At 40.0% G+C, this 27,153-nt stretch overlaps 1 protein-coding gene across 1 annotated transcript in view; it reads left to right on the top strand.

Annotated features, from left to right (window-relative positions):
* The window catches only part of SLC13A2 (solute carrier family 13 member 2), a 66,196-nt gene extending 39,775 nt beyond the window's left edge, over window positions 1-26,421 (top strand). The window contains exons 6-12 of the mRNA XM_089693612.1: window positions 1,100-1,222; window positions 2,509-2,730; window positions 4,932-5,038; window positions 13,623-13,744; window positions 14,110-14,271; window positions 24,221-24,358; window positions 25,787-26,421. Of these exons, the coding sequence (XP_089549738.1) occupies window positions 1,100-1,222; window positions 2,509-2,730; window positions 4,932-5,038; window positions 13,623-13,744; window positions 14,110-14,271; window positions 24,221-24,358; window positions 25,787-25,915 (1,003 nt within the window). The 3' untranslated portion in view covers window positions 25,916-26,421. The remainder of the gene's footprint in view (window positions 1-1,099; window positions 1,223-2,508; window positions 2,731-4,931; window positions 5,039-13,622; window positions 13,745-14,109; window positions 14,272-24,220; window positions 24,359-25,786) is intronic.
* The last annotated feature ends 732 nt before the right edge of the window (window positions 26,422-27,153 follow it).

Consider the following 27,153-nt stretch of genomic DNA (forward strand, 5'->3'; position numbering starts at 1 on the left):
TGTGCCACTTTGTGTTGGTCTATCACATAAAATCCCAATAAAATACATTTACGTTTTTGGTTGTAACATGACAAAATTGGAAAATTTCAGGGAGTATGAATACTTTTTCAAGGCACTGTACATTCTTTTGTTTCATATTAATTGATTTTTCTTTCATCTCAACTAATTAAAAAGAGATGATGTTACCTCTATCTCCCCCCCTTCCTCAGGAGCGGTCATTCGGCTAATGGTACTGCCAAAATTGGTTGTGTGCTCCGGGTTGTTAGGGTTTTGGTTTTTGTTTTTAGGGCCATCATGATAAATTTATGATAAATTTACTTTTTTTAGTTACATTTTTTAACAAAGGACTTCTCAAACTTTGGGTGTCTTTACTTCTAAGTTACATCTTTTTTTTTTGTGAATGAGTAGGGCTATGTACCCCTTAATCATTAATGTAGGGGGCGGTATCTGAGACCTCCCTTATTTCAGATTTTAATAAGCCCCCCACCACCATCTGCAGACCTCCACAACCATTGGCCAGCTTTATGGGGAAGAGGCCTTATGAACATTGGCAACCCCCCATGTTGAGGGCATGTGGCCTGGTATTGGCCAAGCTGCATACTTAGATTAAGAGCCTGGGATGGATTTTAGGGAGAATCTCACTTATTTTTTGGTTTGTTTTGCGCGTGAGGTACCAGAGGGTCTGATATACATTTGGGGGAGGGGGGGGCACTATGTAATTTTTTTTTTAATATTCTTGTAGTAGGATGGGCTACAGGAAAAAGGACATTAAAAAAGAAAAAAAAATAACAGCACACAGACCCCTCCAAAGGTCCCACAAAACAGGGGTCACCCCAAAATTGGAGAGGTCTGCTTTATTTGCCAGCAATTTTAAACACTTTTCCCTTTGTATATGTGCCCCCTTCACAGGCAGGATTAGTAACTCTGATCACAATCAGTTAGCATTCAAAACACTGCTTTAGTAGTTAAAAAGAATACATATGGCAATGTTCCTAATGTCATCATTTATATTGAAGGATGTAATAATTTCTGAACCAGCACTTATACACTACTTTATAGATTGCCATTGTTTTAGTGATAAACAGACCTTTTCTTGCAGATTGTTCCCTGGAAACAATAATGTAATCAATTTTGCTTCATGGTTTGGATTTGCCTTCCCTACAATGTTATTGTTACTTGCTCTCGCCTGGATCTGGCTACAGATTATGTTTCTGGGAACCAAGTAAGTCTATTACGGCATCTATATTTAATAAGTCAAAGGCCAGTTTATTGTAAAATTAACTACCTGTATAAATAGCTGCAGTTTACTGCTTGTGACCTACATATGCACTATATTAAAGCAGAAATCCGGGCAAACATATTTTTGAACCATGCAGCGGGGCTGTGCCCACACTGCATGGGCTAACTGCTTGTTTTTGTCTAGGGGTGATAACAGTGAAGATATACTTATCGTCCCTGCCGCTTCTGCCCGCCTGCATGCTAGCGCTCTTATGAATAGACTGCTCCTGACGTCATCATGCCCATAGACCGCCTCTGGGCACGAGGACGGCAGGAACAGTCCACCGCTGGACATGGGGGAGCGCAGTTTTTCCGGAGGAGCGGAGGTTATAGTAAGTATAGCTCTTCCCTAAACCCCTAGACAAACTGAGCAGTATTCCCATGCAGTGTGGAGTTCTGCTTTAAGTATACAATATTTCTCATAGTTTATGTCCAGCCAAAACATTTTAAGTTAGTTTTAGATAGAAGGGGGAAAGAGTTAGAACATCTGTTAGATTACTACTGCTGTCCAGGGTCTGTTAGAAGGATTTCCCACTGACAATGGTTTTACCATACAGGAAGTGAGAGAAAATCTGCAACAGAGACACGTACAACAATAACACTCTGACAGGGGTTCTATCCTTCACCTACACTACTGATAAATAAAACATTTTTACTTCTAACTGTGTTTCTGATTTGCAGAACAGGAAGTAAAAATAAATCTACCAGATCTTCACAAAAAAAACCCCCAGCAAAGTTTCCATCAATATTAAAAATAAAAAAGTTATGGTCATATAAGTACATATTTACAGCATTGGTTCATGTAAATCATGAAAATTCAAGCAACTTTCCAAACAAAAACTTTCATCCTTTTACTTTCCATCGCTGACCCTTGATGTCCAGTGGAAACTTAAGCTGTATTCTCAAATGCATGTCAGTTCAGAACTGTTTGCTGATAGTTGATAAAACTGTACACACCTTTTATCTCATGAAAAGGATGACAATGAAGCAGAGGATGCCCTTTTTCACTGAGTAACAGTACAGAATGTCTTGTACCTTTCATGCTGCTGAATTCTACTGTTGCATGTAGAGAATTTTAGGGCTATAAAAATTATGATGTTGGGACAGTAAACTCCCCTCAATGTATCAAATAAGTATAATGATAACATACTCTTTTTGTTAATATCATAAAAGTACACTTATCCTCTAGAAAAGATGATTTATCAGCTGTTGTCTGCATGTCTTCCGCAGATTTAAGAAGAATTTTGGTTGTGGCGGAAAACCAGAACAAAAGGCAAAAGAAAAGAGAGCATACCAAGTCATCTTTGAAGAGCACAAGAAACTGGGCTCCATGACATTTGCAGAAATCTGTGTCTTGGTTCTTTTCACCTTGTTGGTTATTTTATGGTTCACTAGAGATCCAGGCTTCATGCCAGGATGGGCAACTATCAGCTTTAACAAAGACGGAAAAGAGTAAGTTGATAGAAAACTGTTAAAAATATAAATTTGTGTCCAGAGACTCTTGACTATTAGCTTTTTGCTGCTTTCATAAAAAATCCCAAATATACTTTTTTTAATGCCAGCAGGAAATATGTTTTCTACTTTCCAATACCATGTAAATTGTATTCTTGTAGATGATTTTTATTGTAATGTCCAGTGAAGTCAAGTTGTATTCCAATCTTCACAATATTTCATTTTTTATGGTATTTATATAACTCCACATATAAAACAGCACTCTCTAGGGCACATACATCTATTCAGATCAATTCCTGTCTTTCTACAAAGCTCACATTTCAATATTTTCTATTCCCTCATACATACACTATGGCCAATTTAGAGGCTAGTTAACCTAACAGTATATTTTTGGATTGTGAGCAGAAGCCAGACACACCTGTTCAAAAATTAGGAGAACATTTAAACTCCACGCATAGAGCATCCATAGATTCATAAATCCAGAGCTATAGGGCAAGACCAGGGGCGGACTGACAACTCATGGGGCCCCCGGGCAATAGGGGATCATGGGGCCCCTGTGTCCTTGCCCAAACTCAAAAAAGCCTATGAAAAAGGTACCAGGGGCATCTCATGGGGCCCCCTACTGACCCTGTGCCCTCGGGCAGTGCCCAAGTTTCCAAATGGTCAGTCCGCCCCTGGGCAAGAGTAATAACCACTTGACCACCCTTCTATCCAGTAATAGTGCTTCTTCTAATATTCTTTAGGATCATAAACAGTAACAGGTGTATATGTTATGAGATCTAAAGTAGATACAGTAGCTATAAATATCTGTTTCACTGTTGATAGATATAAGCTGTAAAGAGAAGAGAGAAATATGAAGGTTGCCACTGCAAACCCTCATCTGAAAATGCTTGTTGCTCGGCTTTTCTACTGGTTCTTTGTCTTTATTGCTTTCTGAAGTATTGATTTGGAGCAAGTATTTATTAAGAGACGTCAGAGTAAACCAGAGGACCTGACCTACATACTTGTTCCAGGGAGGTGACTGAGAAGTTTTGTCAGCATGTCAGCCAGGCAACTGCATTTTTGGAGAGATCAGAAGTGGTTACTTAAATACTATATTTCTCGTATTTCAAGTTCTTCTATTTACTTCTAATTCGTTTTCTTAATTTATCTTACCAATACCCCACTTTGTCTTTTCCTCTTTCTTTTCTATCTTTTCCGGGTTCTTATTTATTTTCCTTTACATTTATTCCCCTATACTCTGACCACTTCTAAAAATCTTTTTGTTTTTTTGAAAAGATACCATCCTTACTAGACCTTCTTAAATTTTTCCATTTTGTCCTCAACAATATGGTATAATTCTTCCATCCTATGTATATACTCAACTCTGTTCATTCAGTCTTTTATTTTTGGGGTTTCTGCTGTTTGCCAATATTTAGGAATAAGGCTTTTGGCCGCATTTAAGAGATGGAACAATATCATATTTTTATATTGCTTTGCCGAAAGCTCCTTTTTATAAAATAGGAAAACCCACGGATCCAATGGACAATGAGACAAGGGGGGGGGGGGCAAGTGGGGGGGATAGGGGAAGAAACTAAGTAAAGAGTTTTGTTTTGTATGAAGTTGGTATGAAATGGATTTGTACTTTTAAAAATCAATAAAGATATAGTATTTATTTTTATTTTATTATTATATTTCTCTCAGTACAGGTTTCTTTACAAAGTAGTACCATTGCCTTTTCTTTGATGAACAGGATAAGAATTTTAATCAGCTGAATAAATTGTGAAATCTCTATGACCAGCCATGACTTTCTACATTGTCTCTTGACTCACAACAAAGATTGTTGTAACTTTTACTTACTTTTTCGATGCCTTTAAAGTCCCGACTAGGGGGGTTTCACTCCAATACAACTTTCTATTTTAGGGATGTTGGCATCCATTAGAGATACCTCTAACTTTTTCATATCTTGACTCACAACAGGTCAACAATAGGCATCTGTGGATGGAGATGGTTCACTTTAGAAGACATAATGGCCTTCATAAAAGCACTGACACTTTCATATGATAAAAAAGGCAGGTTATAATTATGACCTGCCTTAATTCTATGCAACATTTTACTTGCCACAAAGGCCTGCTTTAAACAGTTAATTACCATCTTGGTCCGATCTCTTGTAACTATATTTGAGAAAGTTTGACTATAATTTGTTGATATCTGTTTTGTAGGTATGTCACAGATGCCACAGTTGCTGTATTTGTAGCACTTATGTTGTTCCTTTTTCCATCTGAATTTCCATCATGTAAAGCCCAGGACCCAGACACAGAGCAGAAAGGTAAACTTGCAATTTTTAATTGTATTCATTGTCTTCTTTTTATTTTATTTTTCCTTTAATTTTATTTTGGCTTTATGTTTAAACAGTAACTATAAAATAACATTACAAAGGCATTTCAGGTCCCCTTAATAGTGCATAGAGCAAATGAGCCTAGATGCTAGAAATCTTCAATTTTATTTTTAGTTTTTTTATGCAATTTCAGGCACAAGATTGCAAGCAGACATGTGGAGAACAAAAACATTTGTTTTGTTAAGTTATTCATTTTGTTTCATTGCATTTGTAACAAAATTAGTTTTATTAGTTTTCAACCGGATTCGAAAACGAATGGATTTGAAGTATTCAAATGGAATTCGAACCGAAAATATCAAATCCAGGCAAATTCATTGGGAGAAATTGCTGGCTGTTAAGTAGCGGGGTGGCCTTCTGGCTACTGCATCCTTAACAACCATGACTCTTCTGGTTTGTTCATATTCTGCTGTCAGCGGGAATCCCGCTGACAGCAGATAAGTCATGCCTGTTAAGGATGCAGCGGCAGAGAGGACACAGCAGCTGGGAGGCTGCCTCACTCCTTTATAACCAGCTATTATCAAATTCATTAGAATCATTTGTTTCATTCGAAAATCAAATGAAACAAATTAATTTAAATAATGTTTAATTCAGATTCATAGAAATTAGCTACAGTGGATATACAAAGTCTATACACCCCTGTTAAAATGTCAGGTTACTGTGATGTAAAAAATGAGACAAAGATAAATAATTTCAGAACTTTTTCCACCTTTAATGTAACCTATAAACTAAACAACTCAATTGAACAACAAACAAAATCTTTTAGGTGGAGGGAAGTAAAAATAAAAAAACTAAAATGATATGGTTGCATAATTGTGCACACCCTTAAACTAATACTTTGTTGAAGCACCTTTTGATTTTATTCCAGCTCTCCGTCTTTTTAGGTATGAGTCTATCAGCATGGCAGTTCCTGACTTGGCAATTTTTGCCCACTCTTCCATGCAATAACACTTCAAATCTGTCAGATTGTGAGGGCATCTCCTGTGCACAGCCCTCTTCAGGTCACCCCACAGATTTTCGAATTTTTGGATTCAGGTCTGGGCTCTGGCTGGGCCATTCCAAAACTTTAATCGTCTTCTGGTGAAGCCATTCCTTTTTTGACTTGGATGTATGCTTTTGGTCTCTGTCATGCTGAAAGATGAAGTTCCTCTTCATGTTCAGCTTTTTAGCAGAAGCCTGAAGGTTTTGTGCCAATATTGACTGGTATTTGGAACTGTTTTATAATTCCCTCTACCTGGATTAAAGCCCCAGTTCCAGCTGAAAAAAAACAGCCCCAAAGCATGATGTTGCCACCACCATGCTTCACTGTGGGTATGGTGTCCTTTTGGTGATGTGCAGTGTTGTTGCACCAAACATATCTTTTGGAATTATGGCCAAAAAGTTCAACCTTGGTTTCATCAGACCATAACACATTTTCCCACATGCCTTTAGGAGACTTTAGATGTGTTTTTGCAAAATTTAGCCGGGCTTTGATATAGCCCAGCCATACGAAGAGTACGGGAGATTGTTGTCACATGTACCACACAGGCAGTACTTGCCTGATATTCCTTCAGATCCTTTAATGTTGCTGTAGGCCTCTTGGCAGGCTCCCAGACTAGTTTTCTTCTCGTCTTTTCACCAATTTTGGAGGGACATCCAGTTCTTGGTAATGTCACTGTTGCGCCATATTTTCTACACTTGATGATGACTGTCTTCACTGTGTTCAAAATTCTTTTGTACCCTTCTCCTGACCAATACCTTTTTAACAATGAGATCCCTCTGATGCTTTGGAAGTTCTCTGCGGACCATGGCTTTTGCTGTAGGATGTGACTAAGAAAATGTCAGGAAAGACCTACTAGAACAACTGAACTTTATTTGGGGTTAATCAGAGGCACTTTAAATGATGGCAGGTGCGTACTGACTTCTGATTTTGAATGTGATTGCTTAATTCTGAACACAGCTACATCCCCAGTTATAAGAGGGTGTGCACACTTATGCAACCACATTATTTTAGTTTTTTTTATGTTTACTCCCCCCCCCCCTAAAAGATTTCACTTTTGTTTTTCAATTGAGTTGTACAGTTTATAGGTCACATTAAAGGTTGAAAAAGTTCTGAAATGATTTATCTTTATCTAATTTTTTTACATCACAGAAACCTAAGATTTTAACAGGAGTGTGTAGACTTTTTATATCCACTGTACTGTTGTATTCGGAAATTCAGATACATCCAAATTTCCAAATAATGAAAAATTCATCCAAATTTCAAGACCCATTGCTGATAGCTTTTTTAACCTAACTTTCTCGAACAAAAAAAATATTAGCTCTTGATGAACAAGCTCCTTTACATAATATTGGTACAGTATAGAGGAATGGAATTGGTCCTGATGAGGTTTTAAATTACTTAATTTGGGCGGCCGGCTTCGGGGATGGACGTGTGAGAGACAGAGCTCCGCCCATCCGCCAGCAGAGACATGGCACACGCCGACAATGGAGAGATCCGAGTGACTCAAATTACACATAAGGATACATTAACCCCTCGTCTACCGTGCCAAGGAGGAGGAAAGCCCCAGGACAGCCAGGGAAGCTGACTAGCTTCTTCCCTGCTGTCCCCTCATGCAGCCAAGATGGCGCCAGCTTCAGCATGAATGGACACAGAGCCTGTGACAGAGACAGAGGCACAGCACCTGGATCCCAGATTAAGAGCACCACTGTACCCAGGAGACCCGGGTGAGTCCTCTCCTCCCCTGTCTCCCACCACAAGCAGCCCTGCTAAATCTAGACCCAGATTTGATACTAAATCCACTCCTGACAACCAACTCTTTATCTCACAAATTCTACCTCAAAATTCTGCTCCATCTTTAATTGAATCTTTCCCTGCTTCTGATCAACCTATCACTGAGATATCTATGAAAAACATGCTTCTTTCTCTGCGTCAAACACTCCACACTGATCTTACAGCGTCACTATCCCAAATCTCTAATGTGATACAACAACAAGAACACCGCATACGCCATATTGAAAACAAAATGGGAGAAATGTTCACAGCCCATAACAACTTGATTGACGCACACGCAGACCATGAAGCTGATATTGAACAAATAAACCTTAAATTAGCTGATTTAGAAGACCGATCCAGACGCAATAACATCAAATTTAGAGGCATACCTGAATCAATTACCAACGATGCCCTGACTCCATATCTCCAACAATACATAAAAATCCTCATTCCCTTACTCACCGATATGGAACTCGCCATAGATCGGGCGCACAGAATACCCAAGCCAACTTTCTTACCAGCCTCTATTCCCAGAGATGTACTGGCACGTATACACTTTTACCATGTAAAAGAGAAAATAATGTCAACAGGCAGAAATCCTCCACCCCTTCCGCCATCACACGCAAATATCAAATTATTCGCTGATTTATCCAAAGCCACACTCCTCAACCGAAAAAAGCTCGTTACCATAACCAAAGCTCTGAGGAACCATGGGATAGGTTATCAATGGGGCTTCCCCACAAAGCTTACTATCAAAAATCTAGTAGGCATCGATCTCCTAAAAAACTGGAACATAATACCGGCGGAATCTCAACACTCCACTCCTGCCAACACACAACCAATGGATGCTGAGTGGTCCTGATTCTACAAGCCCTCATACTACTAAAACACCCGCCATCTTGGGCACTCTCTCCCTTACTTAACCAACTGCTGGCAAACGGCCCCAAATCGAACATTTTCAAGTTACAAGATACTTTTCAGCGTGACCTCTCTTATGGTCTATGCTTGTTCAAACCCCCGAGTTATACAGTAGCAATTCACATTACTCATGTTACTTGCATTTCTCGCAAGTCTTTTTTTACCCTCTCTACCCTTCCCCCCCCCTCCTGCACCACCAGTCAACGAAATCACTTCACCGTTCAACTACCACCTCCGACATCACCAGCAAAACTCCACCTGATCCAATGATCGTTCCACAACTAACACATCTTTGTGTATGGAAGACCACCACCTATAACTACAACACATGTACCTTCTCATCAAGATAAGAAACGACTCTCCTACCCACTAACTCCAATCAAAAGTTTATCAAATGATTAAAATATCATCTCTTAATGTCCGTGGTCTAAACTCCCCCTTTAAGAGGTCCCTGCTCCTGAAAGAAACTCGCTCCTTACATGCTGATGTACTTTTTCTACAGGAAACACACTTCGCGACAACCAAAATCCCGAAATTCCACCTGCAACACTTCTCCCATATATACATGGCAACAAACCCTAAAAAGAAAAATGGTGTCATTACAGCCATAAGAGACTCTATCCAATTCCAACATATCTCAGAAACAATAGATCCTCAAGGTCGAAAGAAACTCGCTCCTTACATGCTGATGTACTTTTTCTACAGGAAACACACTTCGCGACAACCAAAATCCCGAAATTCCACCTGCAACACTTCTCCCATATATACATGGCAACAAACCCTAAAAAGAAAAATGGTGTCATTACAGCCATAAGAGACTCTATCCAATTCCAACATATCTCAGAAACAATAGATCCTCAAGGTCGATACCATATCCTGATCTGCAAACTCAACAAAATTATACACACCCTAGTCAACGTCTATGGCCCTAACTCCAATCAATTACAATTCTACAACAGACTTCAATCAATTATTTCCTCCCAAAAACAAGGCAGACTCCTAATAGGCAGTGACTTCAACATCATTGGCAACCCACTTGTAAGGGACCGCCCGGCGGTACCACTAGCACTCCACTGAATAGACGTCCCCAGCGCACGGAATCTAAGTCCCAGAGTGCTTGTTCACCAGGGCCCCTGATGATGGGGATGGACTTGGAGCACCCCGAGACCAGGTCGTGGCTACTGGGTACGTCCGTCAGTGGTATGCGCCGAGGGCTCCCACGGGAAAGAGTCTGATATGAGGAGGTCGGAAAACCCCACTGCGAGGGATGGGTGGATGAGCAAGGTCAGACAGGCCAGGTCGGTAACAGAGAGGACGGTAAGGTACAAGGCAGCGGGCAGAGAATAGTCGGGTCACACGCCAGGTCAGCAAAAGCAGGTCAAATCCAATAGGGGGCATCCAGGAGAGAGGTCAGGCAAAGCAAGGGTCAGGACAGGAGAATATAGCAAGGTCAGGTACAATCCGGGTCAAAAACTTACAGGGCACAGGATACAGGATGCAGGTAAGACCAGAAGGCACTGAATGACAGCTCAGGGCCATTTAAATATCCCGCCCTGCGCTGCCATTGGTGCCCAGCGGGCGGCCGCGGCTTCTACTGCTCATGCGCGAACTCGAACGCCGCGGCCGGCCCGGACCTAGTGCCCGTGTCCCTGCACAGGGCGGCGCACTGCGCCTGCGCCGGGACCATCGCGGCGGGGATCGAGGAGATCCCTGACACCACTTCTGGACTCTTCTTCAAACAAACGATCTTCCAAACAGAATTTCAACCAATTTCTTCATAACAATGATCTCTATGACATTTGGCGATGCCAACACAGCACAGAAAGAGATTACACCTACTACTCTCCATCCCACCTATCCTACTCCAGAATTGACTTTATCACAGACAAATGGACCCTACAACGCATAACCTCCTCAACTATTGTACCATAACATGATCAGATCACGCTCCAATCAACATTACCCTTGACTAGCAATACTCCTCGATACCTCGAATCTGGAGACTAAATTCATCGTTACTGAAGAACCCAGACGAAAAGAAGCACATACTAGATGCACACAATATGTTTTTTGAACTTAATGACACACCTGACATTTCTATTTCCACACTATGGCGCGCTTACAAAGCATACATGAGAGGTATCCTCATACAATTAAACTCCCGCATCACAAAACAATGAACCCAACAAACTGACCAACTCTTTGCATCTATTAAACTAAAAGAACACCAAAACAAAAAATATTCCCAATCCCTACACATCTTCCTCCCTCACCTCAGATAGAAATAATAAAGAGCCCTTCTACTATATAAATATGATATTAACCTGCAAAAAAATAAAGCAAAATTCTATTCCTTAGGCAACAAAACAAACTCACTACTAACTAAACTAATCAAACAAAGATGCTTAAAAACCAAAACCCCAAATCAAATACCTACTTAAAGACCCTTGTATCCAAGCCTCTCTCCAAGCCTGGTACAACCTCACAACTACTAAATTTGAAAATACCAAACACATACCTACCCCAATCAATATACTACACCTCATCACTCCCTCACTAAATTTATTACAATGGGAAAAATCCGGCCTAACCAACATATCTCTCTACACAAACCGCAATTTGGAATCATTCCAGATTCTCCACGATAAATTTAATCTACCCGCGACCGAATACTTCACCTACCTGAGAATAGCTCACTGCTTACGAACAATAACTATTCCTCATTTTACGAAAGTTCCTACCACCGCATACCAATTCTTTAACAAAACGAAATATCCAGGTAAAGGTATGTCTACCTTTTACACACTAACAACAGACTCACTATTTACCCTACAATCCTCCCCCTTAATTAACTGGGAAAAAATTCTCCTACAACCAATACCTCCAAATTTGTGGGAAAAAAAATCTTCAACATCACTTACAGAGAATCACGATGTAGTTCTCACTGGGAATCGTACCTAAAAATACTACATAAATGGTACTTAACACCCGTTAAACTCTCACTGTACTATCCACAGCATTCCTCCTCCTGTTGGAGACAGTGCGAAGAAATAGGATCAACGCTCCATACACTATGGACATGCAAATCACTTAAATTCTTCTGGAACAGCGTCTTCCAAATGCTCTCAACCTTAACTAAAACTCCAATAACCCCAAACGCTGCTCTAGCACTCCTCCATATTGCAATCAATGATTTCCCTCGAGACTCCTGTACCATTATTATCCACACATTATCGGCAGCTAAAATATAACTAAACTATGGAACACTAGTAAATCTCCTTCCCTTACTTCACTGATAACAGACCTTAACTTCCAATTTGATATGGAAAAAAGATCTGCCCTAAACAATTCTGAATATCACACATTTAAGCTCCATTGGTCTCGATGGTTACAGAACCCAAACTGCTTTGTAAAACTCAGATACATTCACTATAAAATACCTTGACCCATCTGCCTAGACTGGTGCACTTACCCTTCCCCTCCCTCTCCCCTTTCCCACTTCCCCTGTTTCCCTACTCCTTGTTCTCCACCCCCTATAGATCTCTTCTACAACCTTACACGGTTCAGAATATACTGAGCATACCTCTCATGCCATCACCACATACTATATTATTACCCCCAGCCAATTGGTGGCGAAAAATATTGTTTACTATCCTGTACTGCAATATCTCGAAATGAACCGTATTTACCTACAATGTCTTGTTATTAAAACTTCAATAAAAATTATTGAAACTAAATTACTTACTTTAGGTTGCAAATGATTCAGCCCTGACGAAATTCACCCTTGGCACTTCTGGCCATGTAATTTCTGTGTATATACACTTACAATCATTTCTGTGGTCATCACCATAATCTGGAAGTACATGTGGGTCCACAAATGATGGTCAAAAACATTAAGAGAAAAATGTGTATAGGATCAAGTTGCCTAAGATCAAATCTCCACCTTGGCTGGTTTATCTTATCTTAAGATGGACATAGAAAGGCAATCACTCAACAGTGATGGGAGATGCGATATGAATATTTTTAGCAATATATGGGCTGGCTGCATCATTGTAGAGTATGGGCTCCTGCACGTGGGTGCCTGAGCCCATTCAATGTAACTTCTGCCCTTCCCTCCCCCACCTCTTCACTTTGGCAGGAAAAATGCTGTGTACAGCTCCCCATACACATAAACTGGCTGTACTCTGGGTATATAGAAAACTGACCATTACACCTATATGAGCTTTTGGGAAATTCAAAAATAATGGGCAATAATATTGCATTGTCTTCTTTTTGTGGTTATAATGGCCTCCACTCTGGGCATGATTTACACAATGTTTCTGTTGGAAATAGTATTTGCAAGGTCAGGTGCTGATAATGAAATAGAATAATTGACTTGCAATCAGTGTTCCAATTCATCCCAAAGGTATTTGATGGAGTTGAGTTTAGGGCTTTGTGCAGGACACTTGAGTACCTCCATATTTATGCACAGGGGTACAGACATGCTAGACCAGAAAAAGCACTTCCCTAAACTGATGCCAAATGGTTAAAAGAGCAAAATTCTTTCTCTTCTCATGGATGTGTTGAATGCTAAAGATGCTGACAAAAGCTGAGGGCTGGAATGGAGAGAAGGTAGGAGACAAGGACCACCACAGAGGTAAGTATAATATCTCTTCTATTGTAGGGGCCTTTCATCTGTATTTTTTGTTAACGAGACAAGGTTGATCTTAAAGAACATATTCAGCTACTTGTTTGGAGCTTTACTTTGACTACTACAGACCATCATATTTATTTAGTTCCTAGTTGTTAATAAGGACACTAAAGATACATTTTCACCATCTTTTTTGCTACTTCATTTAATACTAGGAAAAAAGTTAAAAATACATGTACCACCGCCTCTCTTGGACTGGAAAACTGTAAACCAGAAGATGCCCTGGAACATCGTCATCCTGCTGGGAGGAGGATTTGCTCTAGCTAAGGGCAGCGAGGTAAGACATAGTTTTGCCTTAAAGTGTAAGGTTACATAATACCACACAAAAAATTGTTAATATATCATAGAAAAAAATACTTTGGAATACAGAGTCTGTTCTGTCGCTTCTCCAGTCGTGAAGTTGCCCTTAAAACACACATGAAATGCCTCTCTTTAAGAGTTTTAAGAAAGGCTGTGTGATATCATACTACACAGGTAATATACTTACAGATAATATATCCACCTAGCTTGGATGTCAAACATGCTTGGAATGAGACACAGATGGGCTACTCTTATGGTAAACTAAAACTGCACTTATCTCTACTATCTTGCTGCTTTATGTTGGAATAAAGGGTCAATAGCCTATTTTTTCTTCTCATATAGGAATCAGGATTGTCGAGTTGGCTTGGAGATAAGCTCACTCCTTTGCAGAGTATTCCCCCAGCTGCGATCGCTCTAGTCTTGTGTCTGCTGGTTGCTATATTCACAGAATGTACCAGTAATGTAGCGACGACTACACTGTTCCTACCAATCCTGGCATCTATGGTAAGAAAGAGTCAAATATCAGATGACCAGCATAAGTTCCATCATTGGAGGGACATCATGGTTTCCTTTTATTTAGTTTCAAAATAATGTATACAGTAGTATTTTCCAAAGAAGTGTCTGCCATTGAGTAGATAAGAGGCCTACGCTAATGATATGCTTACCTGCCACTTTATTAGGTACACCTTGCTAGGACCGGGTTGGACACCGTTTTGCCTTCAGAACTGCCTTAATTCTTCGTGGCACAGATTCAATATTCCTCGGAGATTTTGATCCATATTGACATGAGTTACTGTTGTCTTTCTATCATATCGAACCAGTCTGCCCATTCTCTTCTGACCTCTGACATCAACAAGGCACTTTGACCCACACTACTGCCACTCACTGGATATTTTCTCTTTTTCGGTCCATTCTCTGTAAACCCTAGAAACGGTTGTGCATGAAAATCCCAGTAGATCAGCAGTTTTTGAAATACTCAGACCAGCACGTCTGGCACCAACAACCATGCCATATTCAATGTCACTTAAATTCCCTTTCTTCCCCATTCTGATGCTCAGTTTGAACTTCAGCAAGTTGTCTTCACCACGTCTACTTGCCTAAGTGCATTGAGTTGCTGCCATGTGATTGGCTGATTGGCAATTTGTGTTACCAAGCAATTGAACAGGTGTACCTAGTAAAGTGGCCTGTGAGTGCATATCCAATAATGCTGCTGCAGAAAGAAATAAAAAGAAATTTCCTATTGAGAAATCAGGCTGATAGGTGGGTGGGGCTTAACTATGAAGGTACGTGGGGCTTCTGTAGCAATGTAAAAATATTATTAATGTTTTTTCGCATAGGAAGGTTTTCTGAGAGCCATAATAGAAAGCAGCTTGGTTTGCCTGTACTTACAGGCAGCATTTATAGTTTTCAGTCTTTAATTCTGGAGTGGAGGGTGAGCTCACTTTAACTGCTGAGATAATCAGACACACTGGTATTGTTTTCAATGGGTCAGAACAAACTTAGCTATTTACGTATATAGTTATAAACGACACATTGATAGGATGTGTTACATTACATTGATCTGCTTACATTAAGCCAACATGGTTTACATGTGTATATGAAAAATGTAATGTGGCTATACATTCACTTTAACATAGTACCTTCTTAATAGACCATTATCCAGAGTTCTAACCAAAAGCTTTAACTGACTCAGCCACGCATTTCTAAAGATATAACACAACCGAGCAGACAAGAAATCATTATTGTGCAGATTATGTAAATCAGATTGGTTGTTAACAGAGATTCGAATATAATGATATGGTAACACTCATAATCCCATATCTATTTTCTCCGCTTTCTCAGTAGATTGCAATCATTGTTATTAAAACTGATATTTACCTATGTAGACAGACAGCTTGATAGAAAAATATTCACGAGTCTCTCAAAATGATAGTAAACATCAGACACGAAAATCAAACAAAGCATATCCCTCTATAGTGTGTACTTGTCTCAATGCAGCGCATTTCTCGCTGCTGCCGCATTCATCTGCTATCAACGCCTCTGATGAATTTTCATGACACCAAGAGAAAAATGGTGACGGGAGGGCATCTCCTTTGACTTTCCTAGGGAAAGGGGGGGGCGTACCTAGGGGGGGGGCACATTCTCCCTGAGTAAGTGAAATAGGCAGCCACCTAGGGCACAGCCATGACCATTGGTTTCTCTACTCTCCGCCATGGCCAGATATAGGGGGATGCTGGGGTGGGCTATGCCCCCCTAGATTTCAGTTGTGCCCCCCAGGCTGGTCTTTCCATGGACGCTATGCCTGGCCCCTGAGTGCCTTCCTCCATCTCCGCACTCACTGGGACAAGGGGAGAGCAGCCTGGATGAGTGAAGCATGCAAAGGAGAAATGACAGGAGAGAGCTGGGAAGTGCAGGGCTGTGCTCTTCTCTCCTGTCAGTGGAGCAATCCTCCATAAAGAAGACATTGGAGGTTATAGGGGGTGGAGTGATCAAACTGTGTACAGCCCAATCCAAGAGCGATCCTGTGTCCTGTTTGTGCAGGAGGGAGAAAGAGAACTATTTGTGCAGAGTGGGGAATGGAGATTATGGGGGTGGGGAATTCGTGCTAGGAGAAGGAAGGGGGAATATGTGCTAGGAGTAGGATGGAGGTTTGGGGGGACTGGAAAGGGGTTGGGGTGGATTTGTGCTAAAGGGGGGGGGGGGAATTTGGATAAGGTGGGAGGATTTTATATTGGGAAGGGTAATTTGGAGAGGTTTTAGCTAGAGGAGGGATTTGGGGGAATTTGTCCTAAGTGGGTGGATTGAAAGAAGGGGATTGGTGCTGGGGAGGGGGGATGGGGGGGTTGTGCTAGGAGGGGGAATTGGTGGGGGGATTTGTGATAAGAGAGGGGATTGATGAGATCTGTGTTAGGAGACTGGATTGGGGGGGTTGTGTTTGGAGGGGGGATTTGGGGAGATTTTTGTTAGGAGGGGGGACTGGGTGAATTTGTACTAGGGGAGGGGATTGGGTGAATTTGTATTAAGGGAGGGGATTGAGTGAATTTGTACTAGGGGAGGGGGTTGTGCTAGAAAGGATGATTGGAAAGGGATTTGTGCTAGGAGGGGGAAGAGGAGGGGTTGTGCTACAAGGGAGGATTTGTGTCAGGAGGGGGTTTTGGGGGGGGGAGAATTGTGCTAGGAGGGGGGATTGGGAGGGGTTGTGCTAGTAGGGGGGATTTGGGTGGGGGAGAAGGATTTGTGCTGAGAAGGGTAATTTGGAAGGGGTTGTGCTAGGAGGAGGGAGATAGGGGGATTTGTGCTAGGAGGTGGGATTGGGGGGGATTTACGCTAGGAGGAAGATATGTGCTAGTAGGGGTGCAAGTAGCTGGTCTTCCTAGGGAGCAAATAGTCCAGCACCAGCCCTGCCTGCATGAACATATAGTTTATTATACTTTTTATTATAAAAGCTTTTAAACTTTCAACTATTTTTTGTTGCAATCTGCTAGGGACAGCTGCACAGATTACCATTAGAGATAAGATAGCAAATGTCTAATCAGCAATGACTGACAGTCAAATATGTGGGACTGACTGCAAGTTTATCATTAGACATGTGCAGAATGAAAAAATATGTTAAGTTTTAAGTTTGTTTAAGGATAAGTTCACCTTTCAACAAAAAAATAATAAATTCACTTTTTTTGTAGGTAAAAAAAATGTACATTTAAATTTTTTTTGTTGTAGGAGGCTGTAAAGCATTGTACCAATGATCAGCAGATCACTGATGCCATGCAGGTCTCCTGCAGATCTGTCAGTCTATCTGCTTCTTCATACCTCATACTTACTGACAGGAAGACTCAATGAACTACCAAAGCCACACAGTGCCATGGAGAACTACAAGCCGACAGCCGCTAAGACAGAACACTGAATGAGTGACGCAGCTGGGCCAGCTGTCACAACGGGGGGCAGTCTGTTTATAACATGTTACATGTTGCACTTTGAATATGGGTGTAACAAGTAACACGTTACGAAAGGTGAACTTATCCTTTAAGTTACTAATTTTGTTTTGTTTAATTTGTAATGAAATTGGTTTAGTTAAATTTAGTTTGTTTATTCATTTTCAACCAGATTTTATTTTTTCCAATGGATTCGAAGTATTCAAATTTATATTCAATTGTTTTTTATTGAAGATTTCAGACATTACATGGTAACAAAAAAAACGGTCCAATCAACAAATTAAACATTACACAATGAATAAGCAAAATATATACCCCACCATTTGGCTGGGGAAATAGTTAATATTATTTATCTTAACCTGAGAAGATTATTGGGTTAAAGAACCGCAATCCTTCGTATAGTTTATATAAACAATGGGAATAATAGGCAGGGATAAGGAGGTAAAAAAGGGGTTAATGGAAAGGATGGAGATAGGGGGGGAATACCACCATACCAGTCTAGTACAGAAAGTTCAGAAAATTTGAGTTTCATACATATAAGTCATCAACATATTATAGAGCAGTTCGGGTTTCGTAGCCATCTAGCCCATTGGAATTGGAACTTATGGTATGAAGAGTTATTAAGGGTTGATCTTCTCTCCATATCACATTGGACGTTGAGGTCCACTATCAGCGAGGTAAGAGAGGGAGTTTTAGTAGAGTTCCACAATCTGGTGAGATTGATTTTAGCAGCTGCTAGTGTGTGAATGATAATAATGCGGGAGTCATTTGGGAACTGATTAATTCCTATGTGAAGTAGTGCAAGGGCAGGGTCAGGAGCCACTAAAGAATCAGTCAGTGTTGAGATCAAGTGAAACACACTATTCCAGTAAGATGTGATGGATTTGCACGTCCAAAGTATATGGAGAGTTGATCCTATGTCTCCGCATTGTCTCCAACATGCAGAGGAGTGTTGAGGATAGAATAGGGAGAGCTTAACTGGTGTTAAATACCATTGGTGCAAAATTTTTATATATGATTCCCAGTGGGAGCTACATCGGGAAGCTTTATAGGTAATGGTAAAGGATTTTTCCCATGTGGGTGACGGAATATGTTGAGAGAAAAGTTTCCCAGTTGTTTAGAGAAGTTGTTAGTAGGGAGAATTGGGAGTTGGTAATATACGTGTAAAAGGTAGAAATCCCTTTGCGTGGGTATTGTGTTTTATTGAAAAAATTGTGCGCAAAGGTAGGGATGTGCAACATAAGTGGGAGCTTTGTTTTTTGTAGGGAGTGTGCAATTCTCAAGTATGTAAAGTGTTCCGTATCAGGAAGATTAAATTTCCTTTGTAGAGTGGAGAAAGAATCTAAGGTGTCTTCTGTATATAAGTGCTGTAAGTGGGTAATTCCTCGATGTTCCCACTGTAATAGGTTTAAAAAGGGAGTTGTGATTCGGAGAGTGGCAATAGGGGTAGGTAATGATGTAGTTTCATTCGAAGTGCAACTTACGAGATCATACCATGCCTGTAAAGATGCCTGTAAGGATGATTAAATATGGTATTGGTCTGGAACATTCACGGTATAAATAGGATATCTCGAGATGAGATCAGGGTGTGCGGGATAGTTTCCATAGTTGACCATGTTTTTTCCCGAGTAGGGTGCCACCAGAAGTAAATCTGGTCTAGAAGGGCTGCAGTATAGTACGACTTCAGATGCGGGAGACCTGCACCTCCTCTGGATGTTGGGCGTATTAAGAGATTTGTTGTATATCTTGGTTGTTTTGAGTTCCAGAGGAACTTGGCAAATATCGCTTGTAGTTTGGTAAAAAGGTATTGGGGATAGGGATAGGGAGTGTACGGAATATATATAGAATTTTGGGAAGTATATACATTTTTAAGGTTGCTATTCTGCCCGATTTCGATAGTGTGGAAGTGCGCAAGTTAGTAAGCTACTGTGGAATAGATTCAAGTAGAAGTTTATGATTTGACATATATAAGCTATCTATTGAGGGGGTGAGTTTTATCCCCAAATAAGGAATGCTATGTTGTTCCCAAGAAAAGGTAAACTGTTTAGTTAATGTTTGTTGGATTTGGGTAGGTATATGGAAACCTAGGATCAAAGATTTGGATTCGTTGAGTTTATAGTAAGAAACTTCTGAATATGATTGAAGATGAGAGGGAATCGCAAGAAGCGATTTGTGTGGGTTTGTTATCATTAATATGATATCGTCTGCAAAGAGACTAATTTTGTGTTCTCTACCAAGGTGGGTAATTCCTATGAAGGACGGATCATCTCTGAGGTTTGCAGCTACAGGTTCAATGAGTAGGGTGAATATTATAGGAGACAAGGGACAACCTTGTCTCGTGCCGTTGGAGATGAAAAAGGGCTTGTGAGAGTGTACCATCGGTTAACACTCTGGCCGATGGGAGAGGATTGCAGAAAGCATCCAGTCGGTAATTCCAAATTTTTGAAGCGTTAATTTCATGAATTGCCAATGGATACGGTTGAATGCTTTTTCTGCGTCCAGGGACAGGAGTATGGAGGGTTGTTTAGTGGTGTCTAGTTTGTGGAGGAGGGATAGGAGTCTTCTGGTGGCGTCAGGTGCCTGGCGACCTGGGATGAATCCTACTTGGTCTGGGTGGGATAACATAGGCAGAAGGGGTAGGAGTCTTTGAGCTATTATTTTAGCGTAAAGTTTGATGTCCGTGTTTAGTAGTGAGATTGGTCTATAGTTATGAGTTAGTTGGGAGTCTTTGCCTGGTTTTGGGATGGTCGTAATTATGGATTGTAACATTTCTTTCGGAAATGTACCCATGGAGGCCACGTGGTTAAAAAGAGTAGAGAGATATGGAGCCAATGTCGGGGCAACGGTTCTATAAAATTTGTTAGTAAAGCCATCAGTACCCGGGGATTTGTTGAGAGGCAATGATTGAATGGTTTTTTCTATTTCCTATTTTTCTATTTTCTATTTCCAAGGGGGATATTGGGGTAGATATTGACTCGAGTTGTGCTGGTGTAAGATGGGGAAGATTCGTATTGTTTAAAAATGTTTGTATTGCGGTGAATGTTGGTTGAGTTGTATTTGGATCATCTTTGATGTTATATAGTGTTGTGTAGTAGTCAGCAAACGCATTGGCTGTATCTTGCGGGTTCGTGAGGGAGGATTGTGTTGTAGGGTGTTGGATGGAAGAGATTTTAGCTTTAAGACGTTTTTGTTTAATTGTTTTGTTTAAGAGTGAGTTTGCTTTATTGGCTAGAGAGTAGAATCGTGCTTTTGTTTTTTGTAGGTTAAGGTCGTAGTTGTGCCGTAGGAGTATACAGAGTTTGTTCCTATTGGAGGTGAGGGATGTGGATGTAGAGGGAGTAGGATTTTGTTTGTTGGATTCTTCTTAGTATTAAAATTTAATTGAATCGAAAATATTGAATCGATCATTGTGAAGAATAGACGGTTCTATTCTATTCAAAATTCGAATTTCGGAAGACTTTCTATTCTATTTTACTCTATTCCATTCTAATATTTTTTTTTTCTATTTTACTTTTTTAATTTCTATTCTATTCTTTTATATTCTATTTTATTCCTTTATTTTCTATTCTTTTATATTCTATTGTGTTTTTTCAGAATCTGAATTTAGGAAGATGGCTATATTCTATTTTATTCTATTCTACTCAAAATTCGAATTTCGAAATTCAAATTTTGGAAGATGGCAATATTCTTTCTATATTTTACTCTTTTCTAATCTAGTCTATTTTTCTATTTTATTCAATTTTTTTCTGTTCTATTCTATTCTCTATTCTGTGTTAATATATTCTATTCTTTTATTCTATATTAGTTTCTATTCTATTCAGTTTAATTCTGTTCTATTTTCTTCTGTTCTTTTTGAAATTTGAATTTCAAAAGACAACTATATATTTATTTTCAGAAAAAGGCTATATTCTTTCTATTCTATTCTTTCATTTTATTTTCTATTCTATTTTATTATATTCTATTCTGTTTTATTCTATTCTTTTCAATTCTAGTTCATTTTATTTTGAAATTCGAATTTCAGAAAACAGCTATATTCTTTCTATTCTATTTTTTATTGTAATCTTTGTTTTTCTATTCTATTCTTTTCTATTCCTATATTTTCTATTATATTGTAATCTTTAATTTCTATTCTATTGTTACTCTAATCTTTTCGAAATTCAAATTTCGGAAGACAGCTATATTCTAACACTAATATACACAGTCTTTGAAGGAAATCAGCAATAGTCAGCAATATGTTTACATTTCAAAATTGTTTTCAAATTCGATTCAGATTTGGATAATTCATTATTTCGGACAAAATGTAATATTGTTATTTCAGATTCATTTAAATTTGTTACTATTGTAACTGGGAAATTCTGATACATCCAGATCTCCAAATAAAGAATAACACAACGCTTCCATTATCACTTGTAGAAAGTAGAAACTAATTTTTGGTACCAGACAGATAGAGGTCACAGATTTGTATGGATGTGTCTGGCACCCAGGCTTCGTCACCCATTGGCTTGAGGACTTCTGCTAAATATTTAGATTTTCCCAGGTATAGCCTGCTTGTAAAAACTGTGGACACTACATAGGTGGTGTTGGAACAAAGAATTAGGATGGGCAGGCCCACCCCCCTCTAGCCCACACAGGGCTCTAAAAATTAACAAGCCCTACCTAGCAAGATCATTCTGCAGCTGGACTACTCTTAATAGGTGGGCATCCCATGTTGCCATAGAGTATTTCCATTTGTATAAATATTTGATATGAAATTTCTGTTATACTAGCACAACCAGTTATTTTATATAGCAGGCTCAGGGTAGAATGTGTATAACATGAAGTTATTATTATTATTGTTTATTCTGGATATTTTAAAGCAGTGATTTTTTAGAAACTGGGATAGTCTACACCTCAAGTTGAATCTGCTTATATTTTGCCTTCCCTGGACCTTCCTTTCTCCCCCACCAACATGCTAATAAAATGTGATGTCATCACAAGGTCTCTGTGAGTCTCTATGAAAAGCAGACAGATCATAGCTGGTGGGAGGTACTGGCATGGTACGTAGCTTCCTAAAAACATGACATTACTCCTTTCAAAAGTCATAAGCCCTATGAGAAACAGTGGGCTGTCTGTTGGGAGGAGTTATGCAAATATCGAAATGCCTTTAGGGGCAGGTGTTAGTATGGAGTTGGTGTTTATTGGGCATTGATAGGCAGACTTATATGCAGACAGCCCAAGGTAATGCCTATGTGTAATGCTGAGCCTTCATGATTAAAAGAACTGAAAGCAATGAAAGAAAGAGGCAGACTAGGGACAGTACATCAGGGGAGGAAAGAGCTGGGGAATGCTGGATGTCCTGATAGGAAATGAGACAGGCTGTGTTTGACTTGCGGCAGCTTCTAATGTATATTATGAGAAGCTCACAGTGTGCAGTCAAATCAGATTAAGCATTTTTAGTACAGAAGAAGAGCAAAAATATCCACAGCGCACAGCGATTCCTGGAATGTGCATGTGCAGCTCCGCTTACAACAGCCGGCCTGATTCCTGTGTGTCAGTATGACTAAATCCTGCACATGCACAGGAGTGACATCATCCCTCACCAGCCGCTGATAACTGGCACACTGGAGAACATGTAGGCACAGGCAAGAAACTTTTAGAAAGGTGAGTATTGATCAGTTTAAATCCACTTTAAGCGACATGCACATGGGCTATATAGTCAAAATATTATCTTGCACAGGTGTGTATGACATATTTCCTGAACACAGAAATTCTGTGTTGGAGAAATATATCATAAGCACATGCGTGTGCACAAAAGTGTTGGCATATACATGAGTAAGGCTGCATAGAGCAATTCACTTCTATTCCCAGCAGGGAAAAACCACAGGATTTTATGTTGAACCATATTTTGCACCTCAAACCGCCTTATATTTGTCACCGGACCAGTAAGTGAAGGGAAATGTGGCAATGGGGCACCTTTTTCCAATGGGGCACCTTTTTTCCTCTCATTATGGAGAAAGTTCACTTCCTCTTGTGTCTCCAGGACAGGAAAAGAAGTGAAATCTCCCCTGCAGGAGACAGGAGAAACATCTGACAGGGGCTGTGAGAACATTCCCTACTCCATCCAAAATAAATAAAAAAACTTTGGTTTTAGATACTCATTCATGTTTGCAAACTGAAAGGTCAGTGGAAAACTAAATCAAAGTTCATCTTTTATAGATCTAAATGTAGTTAGGGACCTGGTGATTGACAGCTGTAGCCACGAATAACAGCGTGGGTAGGGCGCGTACCCCCTACCCGTAAATGCAAAATCACGTATATATACTTGATTTTGCACACCCCTGCCACCCTGTTGCAGTATATCTGCTATAGGGCTGAGGGGATGTAGCCATTTTATTGGAAAATTGCAAAGCTAAAGAAGACATTAGATAGCATATCAGTTAACCAATCAGAAGTCATCAGTATCACTGTAAAGTGATATAAAGTGATATAAATTGAACTCGGTGCTCTACTGCTCTTTATTCTTCTTTTTCTGGTTTTTTTTTTAGGCAAAAGCAATACAACTGAATCCATTATACATAATGCTTCCATGCACACTCTCCTCCTCTTTAGCCTTCATGCTACCAGTGGCCACACCACCAAATGCTATAGCCTTTGCATATGGGCAGCTCAAGGTTGTGGATATGGTACGTATCACCAACATGTCCTTCAGTTTTACAGTGCTATATAATTAAAGCAGAATTTTCATGCAACCCCTGTAGAATTATAAAAACAGTATGCAGTGCAAGTTCACCCAACATAAAAAACCCCCCAAACATATAATAAAAAATATATAGTCAAATAAAGTCCTCAAAATAAGACCATGGTGTGTGACTAAAAGTTATATAAAATCCATATCCATGGGAAGAAACTGTGCCACAAAGGAGAGAAAGGGATCCTCCACCACCAACACTCACAGCCTCCTACCAGAAAAAATTATCAAAGGTCATGAGGTCAAAATAGCATATATAGAGTATATTGGAAGGCAAGGAGTCCAGAACAGGTCTTTTTTACCAGAGTTTTTCCACTGCTACTCACTCGATGGCATAAATGCAGTATAGAACCACAAGGATAATCAAAAGGTCCCAATTGTATGTATGTAAAGAGAACAAGAACTCTTCATAGTGTAGTATTTAAAAATTTTTTAAATGTAATAAAAATATTTCACTTACAAACGTTAAATGTACTCAGCATGTGCATGGCGTGATGACGTCACAAGCTGTAGCTCCAACCTATGCGTTTCGTCATAAGAAGACATCATCAGGGGCGTTTACGCTGCACACTGTTTTTATCATTTTATTGTATGTTGTCAGCTGCTGTTTCACTATTTGTGATGCATTTAGCGCAGGTTATCATTATAATCAACCTCTGTAGAATAGCTAACTAAAATTGTGCATGCATACCTGCAAAACTTTCTTCCCCTTGGCTGTAACAAAAACCTACCATCTTTCAGAAACCCTTTCTGCTACTTCACCTCTGAGCAGCTGAAGGAAATATCCACATCAGAGGAAGTAAAGTGATGTCATTTTTTCCTTAATGGAATGAATTCCCCAGAAACTACTTTAATTTTTTGCAATCCTTATCTAACACTTGTGGATAGCTATCAAGTTAGAAAGATCCATCAGAAAGATGTCAGAAAGGCAGAGGAGGAGGTTCAGGGAGTGTCTCAAACACAAATACACATTGTTGTAATCTCAGGCTTACAATGCCCTGAAAACAGGGGCGGACTGACAACTCATGGGGCCCCTGGGCAATAGGGGATCATGGGGCCCCTGTGTCCTTGCCCAAACTCAGAAAAGCCTATGAAAAAGGTACCAGGGGCATCTCATGGGGACCCCTACTGACCCCGGGCCCTCGGGCAGTGCCCGAGTTTCCAAACGGTCAGTCCGCCCCTGCCTGAAAAGGTATTCATACCCCTTCTGACACGCATAATAGACCAAGCTGTGTGCATGAATACCATTCAAAGTGTTGGTGATTTCACTTACCTTATGATGCCAAGTTTATAACTAAAGGTATATTTGCACAACAAAAACATGCAAGTTCAATATCTAACATGATTTGTTTTCTTCTCCTAGGCAAAAGCAGGATTTTTGCTGAATATTATTGGAGTGCTTGTTATCACATTGTCCATTAACAGCTGGGGATATTACATGTTCAGCCTAAACACCTTCCCTTCCTGGGCAAATTACACCGTAAAACCCTAATGGTCTTTGATGTGTGGACAAGTATACAGCGATCTGGCCGAGGCTTAAATATTGCAGCTGTTTAGAAGAATGAGGGCACATTACATGCAAAAACCCAAATAATGTATTGATGGGAACAGTCTGCATATTATCTAGTACAGCATGCCAGGATTATGTCTCCATAAGGAAACCTGCAATTTAAATAAAAAGGTGAAGGGGCTTGCCCACCTATTACACCCTCTGATGTCTGGGAATGTATCCTAAAATGTCACAATTAAAACCATTGAACTATCGGTTTACTTTATTACTCTGCAGACATTTTCTGTTTATTCAGAGCCACATAAATGTTAATGATTTCCTTACAACATGAGAAATACATCTCAGTCATCAGTGTATACAGTACTGGATATCTATGTAAAACATGTTTCTGCACACTTGTATACAATGCTGCTATTGTCAGAGCAATATATTTTGACAACATTGTATAAAGATTAATAGTAACAATAAATTAATATATTTGTAACTTTTTTAAGCATTCACTTTGCATTATTAAAACTGAGGCATATAGCTTGTACTCCAGCTCAAATAAAGTGCACCTTTCCGTAAATTTAAAGGCAGCCATACATAGATTGAAATGCAGTCAGTTCTACAAGGACTGGCCAAATTTTGACCAATGTATGGGCCCTGAAGTTGTACAAAAGTCGATTAGTAGATCAACCTGTGTACAACCGCCCTGTTGGGTTTTCCCCACTCTATCAGTGCCGCAGGCTATAGCCAGCAGCATTGATCAGTGTATTCCAACAATTATTATTATTATACAGTATTTATAAAGCGCCGATAGTTTGCTCAGCGCTGTACATTACAAAGGGGGACAGAACATGTGACAGAACAATAACAATACAATGCAAAACATGAGGGGATCGAGGGCTCTGCTCTTTCGAGCTTACAATCTAGGAGGTAGGGGATGGAGGCACAGGAGGAGATAGCTGTGGAGGATGGAATGGTAGGAAGAGTGGAGGAGGTCGGCAAGTTAGCAGGGGGTGGGGTAGGCTTCCCTGAAGAGATGGGTTTTCAGGGTGCACCTAAAGGAGAGGAGAGTAGGTGATAATCTGATGGGTTGGGGCAGGGAGTTCCAGAGGATGGGTGACACCCTGGAGAAGTCCTGGAGGTGGTCATGGGAGGAGGAGACCAGGGAACTAGAGAGAAGGAGGTCTTGTGAGGAGCGGAGTGTGTGTGTTGGGTGGTACTTGGATATTGGG

The sequence above is a fragment of the Staurois parvus genome, unplaced genomic scaffold, assembly GCF_062004578.1.
Source record: "Staurois parvus isolate SC_StPar_1 unplaced genomic scaffold, SC_StPar_1.0 ptg000635l, whole genome shotgun sequence".
In the NCBI taxonomy this organism is placed as follows: Eukaryota; Metazoa; Chordata; class Amphibia; order Anura; family Ranidae; genus Staurois; species Staurois parvus.